Source organism: Oncorhynchus mykiss, chromosome 27 (assembly GCF_013265735.2).
Source record: "Oncorhynchus mykiss isolate Arlee chromosome 27, USDA_OmykA_1.1, whole genome shotgun sequence".
Lineage (NCBI taxonomy): Eukaryota > Metazoa > Chordata > Actinopteri > Salmoniformes > Salmonidae > Oncorhynchus > Oncorhynchus mykiss.
This window is the reverse complement of record NC_048591.1, coordinates 2,634,904-2,650,825: the sequence shown is the minus strand read 5'-3', so window position 1 is coordinate 2,650,825 and position 15,922 is coordinate 2,634,904. Positions and strand designations below refer to the sequence as shown.

Below are 15,922 nucleotides of genomic sequence, written 5' to 3'. Positions count from 1 at the left end.
GAGACAGGTTAAATAAGGATTTTTAAACCTTGAGACAATTGAGACATGGATTGTGTATGTGTGGCTTTCAGAGAGTGAATGGGCAAGACAAAATATTTAAGTGCCTTTGAACTGAGTATGGTAGTAGATGCCAGGCGCACCGATTTGAGTGTCAAGAACTGCAACGCTGCTGGGTTTTTCATGCTCAACAGTTTCCCGTGTTTATCAATAATGGTTCACCACCCAAAGGACATCCAGCTAACTTGACAACTGTGGGAAGCATTGGAGTCAACATGGGCCAGCATCCCTGTGGAACGCTTTTGACACCTTTTAGAGTCCATGTCCCAACGAATTGAGGCTGATCTGAGGGTAAAAGGGGTGCAACTCAATATTAGGAATGTGTTCCTAATGTTTTGTTCACTCAGTATATATTTGTACACAACACTGTGAGAAAGAATAAAACAGAGATTCCCAGAGCTCCCTCTCTCTTTCTACTCCAGCATCGCTTTTGAATCAGCTAGCTTGTGACTTGACCACACAATAAAAAAATGGAGAAGACGGGTTCATTTCATAACAGCCATTGTAAGTGTTGGCAGCATCAACGTGACTGTTGCTCACATGACTGTGTTACTTAGACAACCGACAAGTTCCTAGTCTCCGAACCCTTCCCCCTACCTGACCCCGCTGACCTGCAAGGATCTGACATGTGACAGTAAAATGAATATGAGAAATGAGATGCAATAATAATAGTAATGGTGTAAAATAAAACAATCCCTGGTGTACATCAGTAAAAGGAGGATGGAGAGAAAAGTGAGAGAAGACAACTGACTAATATTAGAAAAAAAAAGAACCCTCTTCCTTGCCGTCCAACTGACCGTTTGTCTGGAACAATCTTGGTTGTCTGTCTCTCTTTAGAGGCTGCAAGTCATAAGCAGTCTGTGTGGGGACACTGGGGGAAAGACAGTCAACCCTTTCTTTTACCTACTTGTGTTCCCTCTCTCTCTCTCCATTGGGGAAGACCTGTCTGGGAAGGCTGGGGTGCCCCTGTATGGCTGAGGAGGCTGGGGGAAAATGGGGTAGCATTTTTTAGGGTGTCTTCTCTTCACACCCTTGTGCCAGGGGTGGTCGAGAGGGAAAGTCATGTAACATACCCTCGGAGAGGGAGAGAGTGGGTCCTGTGTCTGTCCATCCATGAGAGTGAATGTGGAACTCCGCTGCACTAAATTGCCAGAGGGGTAGTAATGGTCGTGGTGGGGGAAGTTGTGTGTTTGGGCGGGGCCAGCTCCAGGAGCGCACACACCGTCCCGGCCACCTGGGGGAGCCCTCTCTCCTCCAGGATGTGGAGGGGCAGGCACAGCTGGGTCTGAGGCCAGACGAAGAGCACATGCACACACATACATAAAAACACGCACACACACAGAAACACACACGCAAGGCAAAAGGAGGATGGAAAACAGGAGAGGGGAGAACAAAAATGGATATGTCAATGGATGGGTAAATAATAATATCAAAAACCACCACCAAAAGATAACAGAAATCATCATCAACAAAAATGTAAAGACATCAAACGCAACATAATGGAAAAGGTGAATGGGATCCAAAGGCATGACCTTGAGGAGAGCATGGAAAAGGTGAATGGGATCCAAAGGCATGACCTTGAGGAGAGCATGGAAAAGGTGAATGGGATCCAAAGGCATGACTTTGAGGAGAGCATGAAAAAGGTGAATGGGATCCAAAGGCATGACCTTGAGGAGAGCATGGAAAAGGTGAATGGGATCCAAAGGCATGACTTTGAGGAGAGCATGAAAAAGGTGAATGGGATCCAAAGGCATGACCTTGAGGAGAGCATGGAAAAGGAGCAGAGGTGTGATTACAATAAGTAGGGACTGGTGCACTGAGATACCCACTGAACAACATATCCCACAGGAGCAAATACAGGTGTGAGTGAGTGAGAGAAAATGTGGTAACACAATCTAAAGTAGCGCAGAGAGAAGACAGACTGCAGAGAGAAAGGAAGTAACACCAAATATTTGGTTGATTTTATTGTGAAAGGAGGAGCTCTGGGAAAGAGTTGAAAGGTCAACAACAGTAGAGATCGACACATCCTCTAACCAAACAGACCACTGACACAGAGAACATACACACCGCTCTTGAGAGCCAAAGGAGACATTACTCCTTGTCATTCAGCATAGACCAACAATAAACTACACACGCAGCCTGCCCGAATGGCAACCTATTCCCTATTGAGCGCACTACTTTTAACCAGGGGGCCCATAGAGTTCAGATCAAAAGTAGTACACTCTAAGGAATAGGGTTCCATTTGGAACAAACCCAGAGTCACTTGCTCGCTCTTTCTCAGAATATGTGCTTTGTCTATAGAACAGTATAAGAGCACTCATTGCAATATGCAGTGCCTTCAGAAACTATTCACACCCCTTGACTTTCCACATTTTGTTGTGTTCCAGCCTGAATTTAAAACTGATTACACACAATGCCCCATGTCAAAATAAATAAAAGTCTGAAATATCTTTAACCCCTTTGTTATTGCAAGCCTAAAATAAGTTCAGGAGTAAAAATGTCCTTAACAAGTCACATTAAGTTGCATGAACTCACTGTGTATAATAATAGTGTTGATAATGATTTTTAAATGACTACTTCATCTCTGTACCCCACACACACAGAATTATCTGTCCCTCAGTTGAGCAGTGAATTTCAAACACAGATTCAACCACAAAGACCAGAGAGATTTTCCAATGCCTCGCAAAGAATGGCGCCTATTGGTAGAAGGGTAAAATAAAACAAAGCAGATATTACATATCCCATTGAACATGGTGAAGTTATTAATTACTTTGGATTGTGCATCAATTCACCCAGTCATTACAAAGATACAGGTGACCTTCCTAACACACAACGCCCCAGGAAGGAAGGAAACCGCTCTGGGATTTCACCATGAGCCTAATGGTGACTTTAAAACAGTTTAATAATGGCTGTGATAGGACAAAACTGAGGATGGATCAACATTGTAGTTTCTCCACAATACTAAGCTAATTGACAGTGAAAAGGAAGCTTGTACGGAAAAATATTCCAGAACATGCATCCTGTTTGCAACAAGGCACTAAAGTAATACTGCATAAAAAATTACAAATCAATACACAATTTGTCCTGAATACATTACTCTGTAATGCATTCATTACTCTGTGCCACTCCACATATGTTCAAGCATAGTGGTGGCTGCATCATGTTATGGGTATGCTTGTAATAATTAAGGACTGGGGAGTTTTCAGGATAAAAATAAATGGAATGGAGCTAAGCACAGGTGAAAACTTGGGAGATAAATTCACCTTTCAACAGGACAAGAACCTAAAACACAAGGCCAAATCTACACTTTAGTTGCTTACAAGGAAGAAAGTGAATGTTCCTGAGTGGCATAGTTGTAGTTCTGACCTAAATCTGCTTGAAAATCTATGGCAAAACCTGAAAATGGATGTCTACGAATGATCAACATCCAATTTCACAGAGCTCACATCTGTAATCGCTGCCAAAGGGGATTCTAACAAGCATTGGACTTATGTATTGAATACTTACCTAATCAAGATTAGGGTTTGATTTTTCATAATTCCCCCCCCCCCACTTTGTCAGAGTATTTTCTGTAGATCGTAGACAAAAAAATGACAATTAAATCCATTTTAATCCCACTTTGTAAGACAACAAAATTTGTAAAAAGTCATAGGGTGTGAATACTTTCTGAAGGCAGTCCAGTCTTATCCTGACACTGATCGTGGGTCAGTTTTCTCTACTAATGGTTAAAGACGAACTGAAACATTTTATTAAGTCAAATGTGGTAAAGAAGCAAACATCAATTATTCTGGAGCTAGCCAGCTGAAGAGTTCCATCAGTCACCTATCCGGACCCGTTTTACTGCCGATGCGGAGGCCCACCAGAACTTCACGACTGGACTACAGACGTTATCTGCCCGAGGGAGTTATCCAACTGGCCCCTCCATCGCGATGTTACCTGAACGCCCATCTGCGGCCCACTAATCGTTAGCTGTCTTATCGGCTGCTATCTGAATAGGTCACTCGACTAAGCATGCCTCTCCTTAATGTCAATAAGCCTTGTCCATTGCTGTTCTGGTTAGTGTTTATTGGATTATTTCACTGTAGAGCCTCTAGCCCTGCTCACTATACCTTATCCAACCTTTCAGTTCCACCACGCACACATGCGATGACATCACCTGGTTTCAATGATGTTTCTAGAGACAATATCTCTCTCATCATCACTCAATACCTAGGTTTACCTCAACTGTATTCACATCCTACCATATCTTTGTCTGTACATTATACCTTGAAGCTATTTTATCGCCCCCAGAAACCTCCTTTTACTCTCTATTCCAGACGTTCTAGATGACCAATTCTCATAGCTTTTAGCCGCACCCTTATCCTACTCCTCCTCTGTTTATGTTGAGGTGAATCCAGGCCCTGCAGTGCCTAGCTCCACTCCTATTCCCCAGGAGCTTTTGATGACTTCTGTAACCGTAATAGCCTTGGTTTTATGCATGTTAACATTAGAAGCCACTAGGAAGCCATTAGGAAGACCACCAAAAATTCTGAAATCTTCATCCCTAACTACAACATTTTCAGACAAGATAGAACGGGGGGAGGGTGTAAGGTGTTGCAATCTACTGCAAAGATAGCCTGCAGAGCTTTGTCCTACTATCCAGGTCTGTACCCAAACAATTTGAACTTCTACTTTTAAAAATCCACCTCTCTAAAAACAGGTCTCTCAACATTGGCGCCTGCTATAGACCACCCTCTGCCCCCAGCTGTGCTCTGGACACCATATGTGAACTGATTGACCCCCATCTATCTCCAGAGCTTGTGCTGCTAGGCGACCTAAACTGGAACATGCTTAACACCCCAGCCATCCTACAACCTAAGCTTGATGCCCTCAATCTCACACAAATTATCAATGAACCTACCGGGTACCACCCCAAAGCCGTAAACACGGGCCCCTTCATAGATATCATCCTAACCAACTTGCCCTCTAAATACACCTCTGCTGTTTTCAACCAAGATCTCAGCGATCACTGCCTCATTGCCTGCATCCATAATGGGTCAGTGGTCAAACGACCGCCACTCATCACTGTCAAACGCTCCCTGAAACACTTCAGCGAGCAGCCCTTTCTAATCGACCTGGCCGGGTATCCTGGAAGGATATTGATCTCCTGGAAGGATATTGATCTCATCCCGTAAGTAGAGGATGCCTGGTTATTTTTTAAATGCCTTCCTAACCATCTTAAAAAAGCATGCCACATTCAAGAAATTTAGAACCAGGAACAGATATAGCCCTTGGTTCTCTCCAGACCTGACTGCCCTTAACCAACACAAAAACATCCTATGGCGTTCTGCATTAGCATCGAACAGCCCCCGTGATATGCAACTTTTCAGAGAAGCTAGAAACCAATATCCACAGGCAGTTAGAAAATAATATAATTGAGAATTTCAATACGCATTTACAGTGGGGCAAAAAAAGTATTTAGTCAGCCACCAATTGTGCAAGTTCTCCCACTTAAAAAGATGAGAGAGGCTTGTAATTTCCATCATAGGTACACTTCAACTATGACAGACAAAATGAGAAAAAAAATCCAGAAAATCACATTGTAGAATTTTTTATGAATTTATTTGCAAATTATGGTGGAAAATAAGTATTTGGTCACCTACAAACAAGCAAGATTTCTGGCTCTCACAGATCTGTAACTTCTTCTTTAAGAGGCTCCTCCGTCCTCCACTCGTTACCTGTATTAATGCCACCTGTTTGAAGTTGTTATCAGTATAAAAGACACCTGTCCACAACCTCAAACAGTCACACTCCAAACTCCACTATGGCCAAGACCAAAGAGCTGTCAAAGGACACCCGAAACAAAATTGTAGACCTGCACCAGGCTGGGAAGACTGAATCTGCAATAGGTAAGCAGCTTGGTTTGAAGAAATCAACTGTGGGAGCAATTATTAGGAAATGGAAGACATACAAGACCACTGATAATCTCCCTCGATCTGGGGCTCCACGCAAGATCTCACCCCATGGGGTCAAAATGTTCACAAGAACGGTTAGCAAAAATCCCAGAACCACACTGTTAAGGGAATATTTTATCAATAATGACTAATTATGTATACATTTCAATCAGGACTGACTAATCAGAATACTATTATGTCACTGTATATGTATGAATTTTCTTTTTAATCCCAGTACTAAATATAATGTGTGTAAATATAATCAAGAATTAGAACAATGACTGTCTTTACCATGGTAGAAATGAATGAACTTATAGCCAGACTGGCTAGAAGGCTTATCTACAAGCTGACCTTGGCTCGGTCATACAGTGCCTTGCGAAAGTATTCGGCCCCCTTGAACTTTGCGACCTTTTGCCACATTTCAGGCTTCAAACATAAAGATATAAAACTGTATTTTTTTGTGAAGAATCAACAACAAGTGGGACACAATCATGAAGTGGAACGACATTTATTGGATATTTCAAACTTTTTTAACAAATCAAAAACTGAAAAATTGGGCGTGCAAAATTATTCAGCCCCTTTACTTTCAGTGCAGCAAACTCTCTCCAGAAGTTCAGTGAGGATCTCTGAATGATCCAATGTTGACCTAAATGACTAATGATGATAAATACAATCCACCTGTGTGTAATCAAGTCTCCGTATAAATGCACCTGCACTGTGATAGTCTCAGAGGTCCGTTAAAAGCGCAGAGAGCATCATGAAGAACAAGGAACACACCAGGCAGGTCCGAGATACTGTTGTGAAGAAGTTTAAAGCCGGATTTGGATACAGAAAGATTTCCCAAGCTTTAAACATCCCAAGGAGCACTGTGCAAGCGATAATATTGAAATGGAAGGAGTATCAGACCACTGCAAATCTACCAAGACCTGGACGTCCCTCTAAACTTTCAGCTCATACAAGGAGAAGACTGATCAGAGATGCAGCCAAGAGGCCCATGATCACTCTGGATGAACTGCAGAGATCTACAGCTGAGGTGGGAGACTCTGTCCACAGGACAACAATCAGTTGTATATTGCACAAATCTGGCCTTTATGGAAGAGTGGCAAGAAGAAAGCCATTTCTTAAAGATATCCATAAAAAGTGTTGTTTAAAGTTTGCCACAAGCCACCTGGGAGACACACCAAACATGTGGAAGAAGGTGCTCTGGTCAGATGAAACCAAAATTGAACTTTTTGGCAACAATGCAAAACGTTATGTTTGGCGTAAAAGCAACACAGCTGAACACACCATCCCCACTGTCAAACATGGTGGTGGCAGCATCATGGTTTGGGCCTGCTTTTCTTCAGCAGGGACAGGGAAGATGGTTAAAATTGATGGGAAGATGGATGGAGCCAAATACAGGACCATTCTGGAAGAAAACCTGATGGAGTCTGTAAAAGACCTGAGACTGGGACGGAGATTTGTCTTCCAACAAGACAATGATCCAAAACATAAAGCAAAATCTACAATGGAATGGTTCAAAAATAAACATATCCAGGTGTTAGAATGGCCAAGTCAAAGTCCAGACCTGAATCCAATCGAGAATCTGTGGAAAGATCTGAAAACTGCTGTTCACAAATGCTCTCCATCCAACCTCACTGAGCTCGAGCTGTTTTGCAAGGAGGAATGGGAAAAAATGTCAGTCTCTCGATGTGCAAAACTGATAGAGACATACCCCAAGCGACTTACAGCTGTAATCGCAGCAAAAGGTGGCGCTACAAAGTATTAACGTAAGGGGGCTGAATAATTTTGCACGCCCAATTTTTCAGTTTTTGATTTGTTAAAAAAGTTTGAAATATCCAATAAATGTCGTTCCACTTCATGATTGTGTCCCACTTGTTGTTGATTCTTCACAAAAAAATACAGTTTTATATCTTTATGTTTGAAGCCTGAAATGTGGCAAAAGGTCGCAAAGTTCAAGGGGGCCGAATACTTTCGCAAGGCACTGTATATTATCTTAATAGGGAGAGACGATGTGAGAACCATACAGCCATTGTATTGGAGCGGAGATGACACGGGCTAGTACTAAAACTAATGCCGTCATTTTCAGTTTATAACCTGTGGTAAAATGTGTAATGGGCAGTACTCTCGTGAATAAACGCTGCTGATTGACTTTAAGCCTGGGCTCTGTCCATTTTATACTAATAAGAGTCATACAAATTCTTATGAATTGACAGAGTGTTTAATTTGAATTGGGTATTAAAACAGAGGAATTTAATTCCTGCAACACACACGGGGGACATAGTGAATGACCTGCAGAGAGCTGGGACCAAAGTAACAAAGCCTACCATCAGTAACACACTACGCCGCCAGGGACTCAAATCCTGCAGTGCCAGACGTGTCCCCTTGCTTAAGCCAGTACATGTCCAGGCCCGTCTGAAGTTTGCTAGAGAGCATTTGGATGATCCAGAAGAAGATTGGGAGAATGTCATATGGTCAGATGAAACCAAAATATAACTTTTTGGTAAAAACTCAACTCGTCGTGTTTGGAGGACAAAGAATGCTGAGTTGCATCCAAAGAACACCATACCTACTGTGAAACATGGGGTGGAAACATCATGCTTTGGGGCTATTTTTCAGCAAAGGGACCAGGAAGATTGATCCGTGTAAAGGAAAGAATGAATGGGGCCATGTATTGTGAGATTTTGAGTGAAAACCTCCTTCCATCAGCAAGGGCATTGAAGATAAAACGTGGCTGGGTCTTTCAGCATGACAATGATCCCAAACACACCACCCGGGCAAAGAAGGAGTGGCTTCGTAAGAAGCATTTCAAGGTCCTGGAGTGGCCTAGCCAGTCTCCAGATCTCAACCCCATAGAAAATCATTGGAGGGAGTTGAAAGTCTGTGTTGCCCAGCAACAGCCCTAAAACATCACTGCTCTGGAGGAGATCTGCATGGAGGAATGGGCCAAAAAACCAGCAACAGTGTGTGAAAACCTTGCGAAGACTTACAGAAAACAGTTGACCTCTGTCATTGCCAACAAAGGGTATATACCAAATACTTATTTTCCACCATCATTTGCAAATAAATTAATAAAAAATCCTACAATGTGATTTTCTGGATTTTTTTCTCTCATTTTGTCTGTCATAGTTGAAGTGTACATATGATGAAAATTACAGGCCTCTCTCATCTTTTTTTAAGTGGGAGAACTTGCACAATTGATGGCTGACTAAATACTTTTTTGCCCCACTGTATCTACGGCTGACCATGCTTTCCACCTGGCTACCCCTACCAACAGAACTGCACCCCCCACAGCAACTCGCTCAAGCCTTCCCCATTTCTCCTTCTCCCAAATCCAGTCAGCTGATGTTCTGAAAGGGCGGCAAAATCTGGACCCCTACAAATCAGCCGGGCTAGACAATCTGGACCCTTTCTTTCTAAAATGATCTGCCAAAATTGTTGCCACCCCTATTACTAGCCTATTCAACCTCTCTTTCGTGTCGTCTGAGATTCCCAAAGATTGGAAAGCAGCTGCGGTCATCCCCCTCTTCAAAGGGGGGGACACTCTTGACTCAAACTGCTTCAGATCTATATCTATTCTACCCTGCCTTTCTAAGGTCTTCGAAAGCAAAGTCAACAAACAGATTACCGACCATTTCGAATCCCACCGTATCTTCTCCGGTATGCAATCTGGTTTCAGAGCTGGTCATGGGTGCACCTCAGTCACACTCAACGCCCTAAACAATATCTTAACCGCCATCGATAAGAAACAATACTGTGCAGCCATATTCATTGACCTGGCCAAGGCTTTCGACTCAATCACCACATCCTCATCGGCAGACTCGATAGCCTTGGTATCACAAATGATTGCCTCGCCTGGTTCACCAACTACTTCTCTGATAGAAAGTTCAGTGTGTCAAATCGGAGGGCCTTTTGTCCGGGCCTCTGGCAGTCTCTATGGGGGTGCCACAGGGTTCAATTCTTGGACCGACTCTCTTCTCTGTATACATCAATGATGTCGCTCTTGCTGCTGGTGAGTCTCTGATCCACCTCTACGCAGACGACACCATTCTGTATACCTCTGACCCTTCTTTGGACACTGTTAACAACCCTCCAGGCGAGCTTCAATGCCATACAACTCTCCTTCCGTGGCCTCCAATTGCTCTTAAATACAAGTAAAACTAAATGCATGCTCTTCAACCGATCGCTGCCTGCACCTGCCCGCCCGTCCAACATCACTACTCTGGACGGTTCTGACTTATAATATGTGGACAAGTACAAATACCTAGATGTCTGGTTAGACTGTACTCTCCTTCCAGACTCACATCAAACATCTCCAATCCAAAGTTAAATCTAGAATTGGCTCCCTATTTCGCAACAAAGCATCCTTCACTCACACTGCCAAATATACCTTGTAAAACTGACCATCCTACCAATCCTCAAATTCGGCGATGTCATTTACAAAATAACCTCCAATACCCTACTCAACAAATTGGATGCAGTCTGTCACAGTGCCATCCGTTTTGTCACCAAAGCCCCATATACTACCCATCACTGCGACTTGTATGCTCCCGTTGGCTGGTCCTCGCTTCATACTCGTCGCCAAACCCACTGGCTCCAGGTCATCTACAAGACCCTGCTAGGTAAAGTCCCCCCTTTTCTCAGCTCGCTGGTCACCATTGCAGCACCCACCTGAAACACGCGTTCCAGCAGGTATATCTCTCCGACTTGCCAAGTTAAATAACGTTTTTTTTTAAAAGAAGCTTGTGCTAGGCACTCTACGAATCTATCATATTATGTTTGAAAAGTATTTTCAGAACATCACCTTCAACAAGGTTACATACCTTGTAAAATGTAGGGTGATTTGAGCGTTTCAGTTCCTCTTTAAAGGTTAGGATTGGGGAGGTGTAGCTGATCCTAGATCTGTATCTAGCGGAAACATCTCCCCGGAGCCACAAAATGAGCATTATGACAGAGGGGGGCTGGATCACAGACAGTCAAGGAAATAAAAAGGGTTCCGGTCGGAAACTTGATTGTGCGTCAGCAAAGACTCAAAGGCTAACATAACCCTCGCCGACCTGCTCTCTTGATTAGGCTAAAACTTCAGACTGACTTTGCAGCTTAGGCTAAGCTGTACTAGAGTCAGGAGAGAAGAGAAGCGCTCGGCATTGATTAGTCAGATTACTTGTGGTTGGTTCTTCTCAGGGACAGGAGGAGGGAGGAAGCAGCACGTAGGCTACATTGGACAAGCACTCCGACTTGATTGATGTTATTAGTGCAATGGAAGTGGCTTCGGGTGGGAATGTTCCATCTAAAACACACATGTTGGCAGGCGGACAAACTTAAGGCACAGACGGAGGTTCAGTAGGTAGGTACAGTAGCGGACAGTTCAGTGACAACACAGCCACCTCCAGGGTCTCGCTGTCTCTCTCAAATGGGGGGAGTGCCAGTACATGACAGAAGGGTAACGAGGGAGCATCGAAGGTCCACCTTTCCACTCCTTGAGGAGACGCAAGTAACCTTCCCCAACAAACAACTGGAACAACAAAAGATAAAACCTACTATATGGTATTTGGCATATGGAGTTGTGCCCGTTTCAGTGGATGGGAAACCAGGCAGTGGCGAGCGCTCCTCTTTGTTAAGGCAGAGTGGGACAGAGAGGGAGTGGTCCACTCATTCTTGTGTTTTTCCCTTGTTGAGTTCTGCTGACTGCTGTGTCTGAATAGATAATGCTGCAGTGATGGAAAACACCGCAATATGAAATGAGAAGCACAGAGGAGTGCGAGTGGTGTGTGTTTGAGATAGTGTGTGTGCACAAGTGGTAGAGAGTCCGTTTGTTGTGGGATGAGGAATGTGAGGAAGGGATTGTGTTGTCCAGACACAGTTCAGAGGTGGGGCACCAGGTGGCAATACAGGGCACACAGTACAGACATGATGGACAGATAGAAGAGGGCGAAGCCTGCCAGCTGGGCCGGAGGTGAAGGCATTAGGAGGGGGGGAGGAGCCATGGAGAGCAGGACCCCCAGCGTCCCGTAAACACAGCCTCCCCGGCCATCCAGAACCTCCTCCACTGTGCACAGCCTCTCCTGTCCCACGGGAGGTGAAGTGGGGGAAGAGAATGGTGGAGGAAGGGGTTAGGTGGGGTGGGGGGGGGGGGGGGGGGGGGGGGCAAAGGATAAGATCACACAGATAGGGGAGTTTTGTGTTTGGATGGAAGATGCATTTGAGAGGGAAGCGGAGGAACGGAAAGAGAGAGAGAGAAAGTCACTGTTATTAAGCTATTAAAGCTATGCAGGTTGCCCGTTTGTCAATTGAGTTAGCTGGAGTCAACTGATAAACAGCAGGGACAGAGAAGTAGGCTAAACTGTTGTTGATACAAAAAGCAGAGTAGTAGAGGGAGTCTGTCTCCCTACTATGAACAAAACATCTTATGATAGAAGAGAAAAACCTGCACTGTCTGAAAATAGCCTTCAGGTATTTCATTAATTTGTTGAGGTCACTGCCTGCTGCTAGCAAATTAAAATCTGAAGAACAGTCAGTCAGTAAAGGTTCTCTTGGATCATATGCTTTTTCTAACCCATCACAAACACACAGACGTTTTAGCATGAAGACTAGTGAGTTGAGTATGCCAGTCCTTTATTCAACTAGTGTGAAGGTCTTACCTGTGGAACCCCGATCCTGCGACACGCCTCCAGAAAGTTCTCCACGTTCCGCCGACATTTGGCCATCGTCAGTTTGGGCTTGATGGACAGAGACAGAACGGGGACAATGGTAAGCAAAATGACAGCGGTTGTGTCCCAAATGGCACCCTATTCCCTGTCAAGTGCACTACTTTTGACCAGGGCCTATATGGCTATGTCACAGCATATAGGGAATAGGGTTCCATTTGGGATGTAAGCAGTGTCTGATCATAACCCAAATGCAAAAAAAGTAGCATTGTTGTATTGATATGCTTGAAGTGTAGTGTTCCTGACAGAAAGACACACTGACAAAATGTATTCTAAAACTGATATTCTAAAACTGACTCACCAATGCACACATGGTTTGCACGCACAGCACACGCACAAAGTGCGCAAACACACAAACACTCACCACAGCAGGGGAGGGCACATGGATGCTGGGTACGGATCGTGGCCGCACGTGATTTGCCAGATGGCAGAGGACGACCCCGTCGGTCAGTGCTGCTCCCAGGTCGCTTGGCAAGGACACTTTCAGACGCGACTCTATGTTCTACAAAATAGAGCAGGACACAATTACAGGGGGATCAGCACATGTCGGGACTGGAGTTTTTCCTGACCTTGTGATCTGACCCGGGCTCATGAAGCATCTGAGAGTAGGAGTGCCGATCTAGGATCAGGTCCCCGTGTTCATATAATTGTACTCATTACGATCTGAAAGGAAAGACTGATTCTGGTTCAGCACTTCTACTCTGAAATGCTTTATGAATACGGGCCAAGGAACCCAGTAGAAACTCCAGGCCCTAATGGCTTGTTCAAAAGGGGGGGAGAATCTGTTCACCTTCCGCAGTTGCTCCACCAGAGCAGCCTCCTCTCCCATGGGGCCTTGAGCCTGGGTAGGGGTCACATCTTCAGGCTCTGGCCTGGGGGCGGCACCATTACCTGGCGAGGAAGGCAGAACCAGACAGGCTCAAACATACACACACAAGATCAAAAGCTGGTGAAAGCAGAATGGGTGCTAAACATTGATCCTGAAGACGAGGAAAGTCCAGCTCTACGGATACAAGTGCATGACCAGACGGCTGGAAAACAATCCAGAAGGCAAACTACAGCAGATAGAACTACAGCAACAGAAGGAACTTGATGTAATAGAGAGTCGGAACAAAACCAACAAAAAACTGAGCTACGAAACTATAAGCCACAGATGCATGTTAGTCACTGAACCAAACAGACAAAACTCTGACCTATAGACAGACAGAAATCAAAGTCATAGATGGGATCACAAAACCAACAGAGCAGACCAGCATACATAAGTCAAAACAAAAGCCGACAATATCCCCTCCCCTATTTAAAACATAGAAATCTTTCCATACGCAAAATCATCTAATACTATTACCCCCCCTCCCCTACCCCCAAATGAATTCTAAGGGTGTGAAGCATCTATTTTGTTTGACAATCCACAGTATCGCTCAGTGACTGTGCAGGATCCCATCCAGACGTGTCTATCAGCCCAGCTAGTTACCAGAGCAATGTCACATGACACTCAATTGCGACATGCGCATTGCACACTCAAGAGGTACCAGCACTCTCTTCTGAAAGCTCCCAGGCCATGCAGCCAAATTCCAGAGGTTGTGATCCAGTGACATACCTCTCCTCTGCTCTTCCTTCTGGCTGAGGCGAAACAAGAAGCTGTCCGGCCGCTGGGCGGGTCCACAGCAGGAGGGCGGAGTAACAGGGCCGGGGTAAGAAGGTGATTGGAGGGCTGCAAGCAGAACAGGAAGTGAGCAGGTGGGAGAGTGGTAGAGTGAATATGGCGTGTTATAAAACCCGTTCAGATCCACAGGAACGTCTAGGGAGTTGTAGTCAATTTGGGATACAGAAAATGAGTAAGGAGAAGGGAAGGGTGTGTTGGAAGCTGCTCTCGTTCACAGCCATTTACACTCTGGTTTCCCTGGAAGCCAATGGGACTAGCTGCACCTAGCAGTGAAGGGCAGCAGGAATAGTGTGACTGGTGTCTTACCTGTGGGAGACAGGGAGGAGCAGCGATCCTCGCCCTGCTGGGTGGCCAGTCAAGTCCCGGCAGAGAGCAAACAGAGGGAGAGAGAGGGTTCATTTCATCCCACTTTCAACTGGTGTCAGGAGTGAAACTCCGGCATTCATGCACATACAGTTCTCTCAACAATACTCAGGTATATATCACGCCTCTGTCAGCACCAGAGATGTAATGAGGGAGAGTAAAGGCCCGCAAATATCACGAGAGCACCTTTTGACACCAACATTAGCGCTGTTAGGATTAGCATTAATCTTTTACTGTTTGGTGTTAACAAACCTATCTTTTACCACTACATCAAAGATGGGCAACTGTTACAGAGAAGAGGGTGGACTGTGGGCATAGAGCCATGGAGCAGACTCTCTGGCTGCAGGTAGGTAGAGTGGCCCCTTAGGGTCAGCTTATTTTATAGACACCTAGTGCTTTCCTAATAGGTGCTCAACGCGTTTCCATTATGCAGGGGAAACTCACCTCATCCACAGCCAAAGTGTAGCTCACACAAGTGTAGCTCACACACTTTGCACAGGGGAGCGCACCACACATGCACGAGCCAAACTCTAACCATCACTAAACTGGCCCTGGACCAGTGTTTAACAGCATGCTCCAAAATCCAAAGCATAAGGAAATAAAGAGAGAGAGAGACAGAAAAGGGAGGTTGCTCTGAAAAGACGACGTGCAAGGTTGCAGTACCTGCAGTAGACAAGTTGGGGCAATATCGGCAGGATAGGAGAGACACCCATCTATGGACATCCCAGACACAGTAAGAGACTGGGGGGAGGTGGTTGGAGAGAAAGAGTGCAGGAGGACAAAAATAAAAGGAGAAATAAGGAGAGAGACGAGGGAAGGAATGGCAACAGGTGATTGAGGGATTTAAAAATAAAATAAAATGACAATTGAGGAGAAAGAGTAACAAGGAAGTGTGAAGGAAAATAAAAAGAGACGTGGAATAATGGAGAGATTTATAAGCAGAGAGAGATAGAAAATGGAGTACTGTTCTGTTAATTGAGTAAAGCACAGTGCACACACAGCATGCTGCAGATACAGGCCACAAAACAACAACTGTGTGCATGTATGTGTGGGATGGTATGTTTGCAGACAGCCCGTATATCATTTTATATTTCAGTAATTTAGCAGACGCTCTTATCTAGAGCGAATTAAAGGAGCAATTTGGGTTAAGTGCCTATGACTTGGTTGGTTTGTTTGTTTGTATGCATTGCTGTGCTGCA

The 15,922-nt window shown here is 44.7% G+C and overlaps 1 protein-coding gene across 2 annotated transcripts in view; it reads right to left on the bottom strand.

Annotated features, from left to right (window-relative positions):
* Nucleotides 1-279: 279 nt before the first annotated feature.
* LOC110507330 (DISP complex protein LRCH3-like) overlaps nucleotides 280-15,922 on the bottom strand; it is an 82,781-nt gene continuing 67,138 nt past the window's right edge. The window contains exons 16-22 of one of the 2 annotated variants that reach the window (XM_036965678.1): nucleotides 15,387-15,464; nucleotides 14,667-14,703; nucleotides 14,295-14,408; nucleotides 13,488-13,588; nucleotides 13,062-13,199; nucleotides 12,632-12,709; nucleotides 280-1,342 (exon numbers count right to left, since the gene is read on the bottom strand). In XM_036965678.1, the coding sequence (XP_036821573.1) occupies nucleotides 1,199-1,342; nucleotides 12,632-12,709; nucleotides 13,062-13,199; nucleotides 13,488-13,588; nucleotides 14,295-14,408; nucleotides 14,667-14,703; nucleotides 15,387-15,464 (690 nt within the window). In that variant the 3' untranslated portion in view covers nucleotides 280-1,198. Of the gene's footprint in view, nucleotides 1,343-10,620; nucleotides 12,056-12,631; nucleotides 12,710-13,061; nucleotides 13,200-13,487; nucleotides 13,589-14,294; nucleotides 14,409-14,666; nucleotides 14,704-15,386; nucleotides 15,465-15,922 lie in introns of those variants that run through there. The other variant, XM_036965677.1, reaches the window with a different exon arrangement.